Source organism: Podarcis raffonei, chromosome 2 (assembly GCF_027172205.1).
Source record: "Podarcis raffonei isolate rPodRaf1 chromosome 2, rPodRaf1.pri, whole genome shotgun sequence".
NCBI classification, from domain to species: Eukaryota; Metazoa; Chordata; class Lepidosauria; order Squamata; family Lacertidae; genus Podarcis; species Podarcis raffonei.
In genome coordinates, this window is record NC_070603.1 from 56,082,365 (window position 1) to 56,092,731 (window position 10,367).

The 10,367-nt window shown below is 49.8% G+C and overlaps 2 protein-coding genes across 2 annotated transcripts; both read left to right on the plus strand.

The window, feature by feature from the left end:
- Positions 1-1,433: 1,433 nt before the first annotated feature.
- On the plus strand, positions 1,434-9,750 carry LOC128407837 (syncytin-2-like). Its single transcript, XM_053376704.1, has 2 exons — positions 1,434-1,885; positions 7,357-9,750. The coding sequence occupies exon 2, from the start codon at positions 8,073-8,075 to the stop codon at positions 9,582-9,584; it is 1,512 nt and encodes a 503-aa protein (XP_053232679.1). The 5' UTR covers positions 1,434-1,885; positions 7,357-8,072; the 3' UTR covers positions 9,585-9,750.
- LOC128403631 (uncharacterized) lies at positions 1,885-8,045 on the plus strand. The gene is given in 3 exon segments (XM_053368588.1): positions 1,885-7,350; positions 7,700-7,725; positions 8,035-8,045. Coding segments are annotated over 3 exon segments (5,064 nt in total). The 5' UTR covers positions 1,885-2,323.
- Positions 9,751-10,367: the final 617 nt, after the last annotated feature.

Consider the following 10,367-nt stretch of genomic DNA (forward strand, 5'->3'; position numbering starts at 1 on the left):
CTTCAGGATGAGAACAGAAATGGCGCGGCAGCATGGCAGCAGTGGGAGGCCCCATTAGCTAAAGTGGTGCTTCAGGTTAAGAACAGTTTCAGGTTAAGAACGGACTTCCAGAACAAATTAAGTATGTAACCAGAGGTACCACTGTATGTGGAAAGCATCAAGCAGTGCATGCAACCAGGTCAGTTCCAGGAGGAACTAGAAAGGGGCTCTCTCTACCTTCCCTAGAGAAGCCCTCTATGTTCTTTTTAGGGAAATGGAGGGGAGTTCCTCATTCAGTTCCAAAGCTTCTGTTTTCTGTCACACACAATAGAAAGTCTGAGGAGCTAGCAAGAGTCCACTCCCACCCACTTCTCTTCATCACACCTGACTTTTTTATATCCACAGCCTACTGCCTCCCCAAAGGAGGAAGCAAGAACCTTCACATTTCTTTTTCAAGTCTTCCAGGTTATAAGCAGACTTTGGAAGGGATAGAAACCAGTATACAGTCTCAGCTATCAGGAGGAAAGAAAATTAAACAGGCCCAAAGACCACATGCAGAAAATCTTGGAGGAGACAGAGTGTTGGGTCAGTGCTTGCATTCATTTTTCCTTCACACACATTTCCTGTGGCTTGTAATATTCCCCTAATGCTACTTCTACCAGCCCAGCAATCTCCTACCACAATCTCCCAGGTTTCCTCTCATAATATCCACACTCTCCTCCCAGTACTTTTCTCAATGCCTGTCAACCTTATCCCTCCAATCTGTCTTTTCTACCTGGACTCCCATGAGCTTCTTTCACTCCATCCTTCCCAACCCATCTCATTTCCCCCCCAGCCTCCCTTCTCCTTGGGGCCCTTTGTCTAAGATCTTATTGCTCTTGCATCTGTTGATAGTCAGAACTTTACTTTCAGCCTTCCCTTCTCCATATCCATGCCTCTCCAGTGGGAACAGGCTGCAATCTGATAAGCAATACCCAAATTGTTTCAATGTAGGGTACCACACCACCAGAAAAACAGAGAGTATCTTCCAGATCTGAAAATAAAAGCAGTGATGTGCTTGGGGTTAGAGCAATGGAGGCTGGCTGGAGGGCTATGCATCAAATACACAAAATTCCCCACATCAAATAAGGAACTATGGTTCTTTTCTAATATTTCTTGATTTCTTGATTTTATTTTGAAGGAAGGGACGGTTTAGCTCTGTAGCAATATAGATTGCCTGAGCAAGCTTTGGCTTTAGATTCCAATAAAGATTGCTTAAGCAGGTTTGGCTTGTGACACTGGTCAAGTAAAGAATAAGAGGAGCCACGTAGGCTCAAAAGACAGGGAAATGGGTAAGGAACGTGCTTAACGTGATTATCCTCCTAAGGTGTGCCTATAGGTTGGCAATTGGTGATTGGTGGAAGGAAGGTGTACCTATAGGTTGGCAATTGGTGATTGGTGGAAGGGAGGTGTACCTATAGGTTGGCAATTGGTGATTGGTGGAGAAATGTGTACCTACAGTATAAGAATGCCTGCCAAATGCCATGTATTTACAGCCAGTCTTTCAGAATTTATTCTGCTGGTTGTCTCTGTGCACAGATAATAAACTGCTTTTCTCCAAAGAAGATTTTGCTTTCCTGGTACTTTTGTTCCCTCCAAGGTCCGGGGATGGCGTGGCTGATGGATCCCTAGGTAAATAAGGCTTCATTTCTTTGGGGGCTCGTCCGGGATAAGCCCCCTCCCCAAATACGGACCGGAGGGCCAGGCTCAACCAAGGTGAACAGCTCAGCAGCGTTTGCAGGCTTCAGCGCGCACCCCGCCTGTTTCGTGGGGGAAGCCGGCCACACTGTCCTGTAGTGGAGACATCTTGTTGAGGGAGAAAAACAAAGAGGACGGCGCCGAGGGGACAGGTCCGCAGCGGAAAACGGTAAGCCCAAGGGAAAAGGGCGTGGGCCCAAGGGAAAAGGGCGAGGCCTGATCAGCCTCAACTGGTTGTGCAGTAGAGTGCCGCCAGTAAGGTTTGGTAAAAAGGGAAACAGGGGGAAATTATTTTGGTGTATTTAGTGTGTTACATGTTGAAATTATATTGGTGTGTTTTGTATGTTGTATGTTGCATGTCAGATACTCTAGTGACTGAATTGTCAAGTGTGGGCCAGGGCTTAGTGTCCCCCTTGGCCGAGCGATTGTAGGGCTGTAGTGTGTGGAGTGTGAAAGAATTTACAACCTGTTAGGAGCAGAGTATCTGGAAAAAAAAAAAAAAATGGGGTCTGGGGCAAGCCAATGTAGTCCTCTGGAATGTTTTTTAAACAACTGGAAAGCAGCCACAAAGCATGATGATTGGGGAATCAAATTGAGAAGACAGAGGATGAGGACATTGTGTGAAGTTGATTGGCCCCAACAAACTAATTGGCCATCGGAGGGCAGTCTTAATTTGCAACTAATCAGCCCACTATATCAAAATATCTTGAATGTCCACCCAGACCAGATCCCTTATATTTCTACTTGGAAAACCAATGTAGAAAAGAACCCACCGTGGTTGAAAGCCTGCCGAGGCGACGCCCCACAAAGTACAGTTTGTGCAGTTCGACCGGCAGGGAAGTTAGAAAGGCCCCCAGTGATACCAGACCCAGAAGATGAGGAGGGAGGAATTATTAAACCACCTCCACCCTATGCTCCACCAACTGCCCCTCAGGCAATTCCACCAGGCCCAGGTCCCCAGGCACTGGGAGGAGCTGGCCCCCAGCCCAAACCCAAGACTGATGAGTCAGAAGGAGAAGAGGATGATGAGGATGAAGAGTTTGTAGAAAGATTAGTCAAGCTGACAAATAATAACAAGACATGGACAGAGGAGCAGGCAGAACGTTTAAGGAAGTATGTGGAACCTTATGCAAAAGAAGTGGATGTCAGCCACTATTTGTTAAAGGCAGCGGAATGTACAGGGCAACATAAAAGGAAGTGGCAGAGAGAGTGGGGAAGGGCGGCGAAAAGAGTGACCCTCCATAGGGCACATAAAGCACAGAAAAAGGGCGCGGCCAGAGTGATGCCTCTGCGTAGAGTGTATGACCCTCCGGCCCCTGCGGGACCTAACGGGGTGGTGCCCAATAGAACTTATACAGTTCAACATGTCCCCTTCTCTAGTGCAGATGTTTGTAATTGGAGGAACCAAAACCCTTCATTTGAGGAAAACCCAGCAAAAATAATAAAGCTGTTTGAGGGAATTTTCAAAACCTACAATCCGACTTTTGATGATGTGCAATATTTGATGGATGCCCTGCTAACTACAGAAGAGGCTAGGCGAATTCATGCTGAAGCCCGAGCACACATGAGAGCGCAGGGGGCAGGAGATCAAGCTGTTGCAACAGGATATCCTGAAAATACACCGAATTGGGATTATCAGACCACTGAGGGGCAAAACGCCCTCACCACTTATCGCCAGAATGTCTTAAATGGCATGAGAAGGGCAGCCAGGAAGCCTACTAATTTTGCCAAGATCAGGGAGATAATGCAAGGGAGTGAGGAGCCCCCAGGCGCCTATCTGGAAAGACTGAAGGAAGCCTACCGCCAGTATACCCCTGTGGACCCAGATGAGGCTGTCAATGCCCCTATCATAAAAACTGCCTTTGTAGCTCAGGCAGCACCCGATGTCCGCCGAAAAATCCAGAAACACGAGGCTTTCATGGGCCACACCCTTGAGTGGATGCTAGAATTGGCTCAAACCACTTATAATCAGAGGGAGGAAGAGGCACAAAAGAAGAAAGAGAAATATCAAGCAAAAAAGTTGATGGCATTACAGGCTACCACACCCACCCCTCATAAAAGAGGAAGCACCCAGGGAGGAGGACAAGGCCGTCTGGGGAGGAACCAGTGCGCCATCTGCTGGCAGGAAGGGCACTGGAAAAGAGAATGCCCACAGGCTCACTTAGATGGAAGAGGACGAGGAGAACGAGTCCCAGGGCCAAACCCCGTGGGATCTGGACAGGAACTGAGACCCTGGACATTGGCGAATGTTGGCAGGGGTAGAGGACAAGGACAGGGACCCCCCTGGCACCCCCCAACCCAAAGACAGCCCGGCGCAATGAGCCTGAGAGAGAAAGAAGAAGAATATTAGGACAGACCGGGCCCAGCTGATTTAGGTTCCCGTGAGCCCATGGTCAAAATACAAACAGGGAGCCGAACCATCCCCTTCATGGTTGACACCGGAGCCGCCCACTCTGTTTTGCCAGTACCAGTATCCAAGCCCACCAAGCAAACAATTAATATAATAGGAGCTACAGGCAAATCACAAAGAGCCCCATTCCTGCAATCTGTTGCTTGTAGCTTGGGCGGTCAAGTGGTCCAACACAAGTTTTTGTATATACCGGAGTGTCCCATCCCATTATTGGGCCGAGACCTGCTATCAAAATTACAAGCCCAGATTTCTTTCCAACCAACGGGAGAAGTAACAATGACCACAGGGCCAGCAGGGGAATTCTCCTTAGAGGTACCCTTAAGGGAACATTGGCGCTTAATGATGGTAAAAGAAGAGGAGGGGATTATTTCAGAGGACCTCCTGCAAGAAGTTACCCCTGATGTGTGGGCAGAAAGCAACCCGCCCGGAATGGCAAAGAACATCCCACCTATAATAGTCAAGCCCAAGCCATTCGCCAACCCTGTGGCTGTGAACCAATATCCTATCCCCCGAAGAGCTGCGGAGGGAGTATGGGTACATTTGGAACGGTTACTTCGCCATGGCATCCTGAGACAGTGTCAATCTCAGTGGAACACCCCACTCTTGCCGGTGAAGAAGGAAGATGGCACGTACCGTCCAGTCCAAGACCTTCGATTGGTCAACCAGGCCGTGGAAACCCTCCACCCCAATGTGCCCAATCCTTACACGCTGCTGAGTCTAATACCTCCTACTGCATGTTGTTTCACAGTATTGGACTTGAAGGATGCATTTTTCTGCTGCCGCCTGGCAGAGGAAAGTCAGCCCCTGTTTGCATTTCAATGGACAGATCCAGGAACAGGCACCAGGGTGCAATACACGTGGACAAGGCTTCCACAAGGCTTCAAGAATTCTCCAACCCTTTTTGGGGTAGCATTGGCATCGGACTTGTCTAGCTTCCCCACCAGCCCACGCAGAGTCTTGTTGCAGTACGTGGATGATCTTCTTTTGGCTTGTTCAGACAAAGACACGTGTATGGAAGCCACCAAGGACTTGCTGAACCATCTGGGTGAAGCGGGATACCGAGTATCTAAGAAAAAAGCCCAAATATGCCAACCTACCGTGAAATATCTTGGATTTGATATATCTTATCAGCAACGGACCCTAAGGGAAGAGAGGAAGCAAGCCATTACCCAGATTCCAAAACCAAAAAATCGCAGAGAACTTCGTGGCTTTCTGGGATCGGCAGGATTCTGTAGAATATGGATACCAGACTACAGCACAATTGCCAAGCCTCTGCACGAATCAACCAGAGGGACGGAAAAGGACCCCTTTGTGTGGGGAGAAGAGCAGCAACAGGCCTTCCAGGATTTGAAAAGGGCATTGCAACAAGCACCAGCGCTGGGTATCCCAAATCCAGAAAAGCCTTTCTCCCTGTTTGTGGATGAAGACCAGGGAACAGCAAAGGGAGTGCTATGCCAAAAACTGGGAAGCTGGCAACAGCCTGTGGCATACCTATCTGAGCGCCTGACACCTACAGAACAAGGTTTACCGCCATGTATGAGAGCAGTTGTGGCAGTAGCTACCCTACTGAATAAGGCAGACAAATTTACTTTTGGCCAAGACACTGTTTGTGTGACCCCGCATGCAGTCCCAGCTCTGCTCGACATGAAGGGTACCTATTTCCTCTCCCAAGCAAGGATGAGAAAGTGCCAGATGCTGTTGTTGCACCCGCGTTTGAAGTTCCAGGTTACTACCGCCCTCAACCCAGCTACCCTGTTACCGGTAGGAGAAGGTGAGGAGCAGACGCACGATTGCATTGAAGTGATGGATGAAGTATATTCCAGCAGACCTGACCTAAAAGATGAGGCAAACCCCCACTGGCCTTCATGGTTTGTAGATGGAAGCAGCTTTGTTGAGACTGGACAGCGGAAAGCAGGCTATGCAGTGGTAGCCCTGGAAGACCAGGTGATCGAAGCAAAATCACTCCCGCCTGGAACATCGGCCCAGCTGGCAGAGCTAACTGCGCTTACCAGAGCCCTGAACCTGGCAAAGGGACAGGAGATAAACATTTATACAGATTCTAAGTATGCATTCCTGACTTTACATGCCCATGGAGCCTTATGGAAAGAAAGAGGTTTGCTTACCTCCAGAGGAAACCAGGTGGCCCACCCACAAGCTCTATTGAACCTTCTGGATGCTGTATGGGAGCCCGAGGCAGTGGCAGTTATCCATTGCTATGGCCACAAGACTGGACCAGGGGAAGTGGCCAGAGGAAACCGATTGGCAGACAGAGTAGCCAAGGAAGCAGCCCAAGAACTGGCCCCCGCCTCGGTTATTGGAGCACTGGTCCCAGAAGAGATTTTAAGCACCGCTGACAAGCCAGCTTACACAAAGCAGGAAAAGGACACTGCAGACGCCCAGGAACTGACATTGTCCAAAGAAGGATGGTACCTTACCCATGATGACAGGATATGGATTCCAGAGTCTCTTTCTCGGCAGATAATTCAGAGATATCATGGTTCAACCCACATAGGACCCGATGCTACAACCAAGCAGCTGGGGAAGTGCTTCTATATAGCCCACCTCTACCAACTGGCAGCCCAGATCTCCAGGAAATGCCTGCTATGCCAAAAGAATAATCCCAGAGCCGGACCACTGGCTCCCCCAGGGAGTCAGCATAGTGGAACTGCACCTATGGAAGATCTTGTCGTGGACTTTACTGAATTACCCCGTTGTGGACTACACCGCTACCTGCTGGTGGCAGTGTGCACCTACACCGGATGGGTCGAAGCATGGCCAACAAAGACTGAAAAGGCATTTGAAGTAACCAGGTGCCTGCTTAGGGAAATCATCCCTCGCTATGGATTGCCAAGGTCCATAGGATCTGATAATGGACCAGCATTTGTTCACGCAGTCCTACAGGGACTGGTAAAGGCGCTCCAGATCAACTGGAAGCTGCATACTGCTTATAGACCCCAGAGTTCTGGAAAGGTAGAGAGAATGAACAGAACTCTAAAGAATCAGCTGTCCAAGCTGACGCAGGAGACCGGGTCTAATTGGGTGGCCATGTTGCCCTTGGCATTGCTCAGGGTCCGCAGCCTCCCGTCAAAGCGGACCCATTTGTCACCATTTGAGGTTTTGTTTGGGAGACCAGTCCCCTATGTTAGAATGTTAACTCCATATGCTAGCCAAGATATGCAATTGAATAACTATGTACAGTCACTCTCCCAAGTTCTCTCCTGTTTCAACAGGTGGACCCAGGCTCGCACCCCATGTGTGTTAACTGAACCGTTCCATCAGTTCGAGCCAGGTGATGAAGTGTGGGTGAAAGACTGGCAGCGAGCCCCCCTACAGCCTTGCTGGAAGGGACCATACACTGTGCTACTTTCTACACCTACTGCTGTGAAGGTTGCTGGCATCACCCCGTGGGTCCACCATACTCGAGTGAAGAAAGCTATTTCAGACTGGACAGTTACACCAGATCCAGAGAACTCCCTCCGGCTGACTATCGCCAGACGCCTGGCAGACGACCGCTCTGCTGATATCACACCGGAAGCTGATATCTCTACGCACAGCTGAAGAATTGGATGGGAGGGGCGCCCACCGGGAGCGCCTCCAACGTTCCAGCCTTGCAGCCTTTGTCCCCTGATAACGTCCAGAACCCTGAACGAACTTTAGTATGCATTATATGGTATGAGGAGGAAGCAGTGGGGATTTTGACACCAAGCATTTGCAGTTTACAGGCGGCTACCTATTCGTGTGGGTGTGTAGTGGCCCATCCACCGTGGGTACCCTCTCCTTGGGGGGCAAGGTTATCCTCCACCCATCAGGGGTACCATCATCCCCCGGGGATTGAGGAGTTTTATCTCCACACCATAGGGTTTGACGCTTGGAGGTATCCCCGACCTTGTTTCCCTAACCAACTTGAGCGTCCGGATAACCCCAACCCCCTTTCCAGACCCATACCATGACTGATCTGTGGTGGGGAGAGCCCTGGCATTCTTGGGGTTGGTGGGTGGGAGTTATCTCAACTGCCCTTGTCACGTGGATGTGTCTCTTTTTTTGCTGGCACGAGCGCCATAGAATTTGCGGGAAGAAGCGTCCCTCCTCCATCCCACTGACAGTTCTCCTTCTCTTCCTAGTTGGGGAACCCGCCTGCGCTCTGGCCCAGGGGGAAGTAGGGTCCTGGATCTCCCAGGTAAACATTACCCGTATCATGGTCACGCGGGGCATCCACAACCCTTACAACCGCTGGCTGCAAACGGCAGAAATGGTAGCTAAGGAGGAGAATAGGACCCGTTGCCTTGTTTGTGCCTTGGGACCTCTGGATGCGGCTGGGGGCATGCCCCTGCTTCCGTTGCCTCTTAATCGGACCCGAATCCAGTATACTGGAAGTAAATTCCAGTGGGGCCCATACTGGAATCATCCCTATCCCCTCCGTGTTTATCGGATTCCCGGATGGTTCTGTGTCAACCAGACCAAAAATGCCACCCTTGGACACAATATAACTTTTACTGGGCGCTCCTCATGCAAGTGTACGTGTAACCCCACTGATACCACTGAGTGTGGCGGAGCCTGCACCAATTTAAATCTTTTAGCTTTTAGTTCTATGGGTGACCATATGGCCACCCAGAACAAGGATCCTGTATATTGGATTTGTGGGACAAAGGCTTTCCACCACCTCCCCAACGGTTGGTGGGGCAATTGTTATCCAGCCTTCCTTTTACCCCCCATGTGGCTGCTCCCTACCACCTTATTTCCCCATCGCAATCACAGATCTGTTGATATCACGAATATAGCCTCAGGGAGCAAGCAGACGTGGGGAAAGGATGAATGGCCACCTGAGCGAATAATTGCCCACTATGATCCGGCCTCCTGGAACCCTGGTGAGTTAGTAGCAGGTGCCAGAGAGCCCATGTACAATCTAAATCGCATAATCCGACTCCAGGCAGTAGTAGAGATTGTGGCCAATGCAACGGCCACCGCCCTTCGCCTTGTTGCTACCCAGCTGGATGAGACCCGCACTGCTGTCCTCCAGCTGCGTTTGGGAATGGACTTTATTCTGGCCAAACAAGGAGGATTTTGTGCTGCCCTCAACCTGACTGGTGGAGCATGCTGCTTCAATATTTCAGATCATGGTGAAGCCATCCGTAATCTAGCCGCAAGTATTGAGAAGGTGGCACACGTCCCTGTACAAGTGTGGGAAGGATGGAATATGTCTTGGCTAGATAAGCTTTTGCCAAATGGGTGGCTCAGAGGAATGTTTTTTATGCTCTTAGGACCAATTTTATTTTTATTGCTTCTTTGCTTCTGTATTCCCTGCTTGGTGCAATGCTTGCAAAATATGGTGCACAAAACAATGTCGCGCATGATGGGTCCCCGAGTGATAGCTTTGATGCGTGAATACCAGCCTATTGCCTTGGACGAGCCAGAAGGCTGTCCAAAAGAAGAGGAGGGAATGAAGGAAGGGACGGTTTAGCTCTGTAGCAATATAGATTGCCTGAGCAAGCTTTGGCTTTAGATTCCAATAAAGATTGCTTAAGCAGGTTTGGCTTGTGACACTGGTCAAGTAAAGAATAAGAGGAGCCACGTAGGCTCAAAAGACAGGGAAATGGGTAAGGAACGTGCTTAACGTGATTATCCTCCTAAGGTGTGCCTATAGGTTGGCAATTGGTGATTGGTGGAAGGAAGGTGTACCTATAGGTTGGCAATTGGTGATTGGTGGAAGGGAGGTGTACCTATAGGTTGGCAATTGGTGATTGGTGGAGAAATGTGTACCTACAGTATAAGAATGCCTGCCAAATGCCATGTATTTACAGCCAGTCTTTCAGAATTTATTCTGCTGGTTGTCTCTGTGCACAGATAATAAACTGCTTTTCTCCAAAGAAGATTTTGCTTTCCTGGTACTTTTGTTCCCTCCAAGGTCCGGGGATGGCGTGGCTGATGGATCCCTAGGTAAATAAGGCTTCAATTTTTATTGATGTTATTGCTATTTGGATGCTCTGCCACCAGTGGCGTAGCGTGGGTTGTCAGCACCCGGGGCAAGGCAAGTAATTTGTGCCCCCTAACCCGTGGATTTGCGCCCCCTAACCCTAACCCCTAGATGTTGCGCCCGGTGCGCCCGGCCCCCCCTGCACCCCCCACGCTACGCCACTGTCTGCCACTGAGCTACAGCCCTTCTCCTGCTAGTGTAGAATCCTCTCTCTCTCTCTCTCTCTCTCTCTCTCTCTCAGATCACATTTCCTCTCCCAATCTTTGCTGA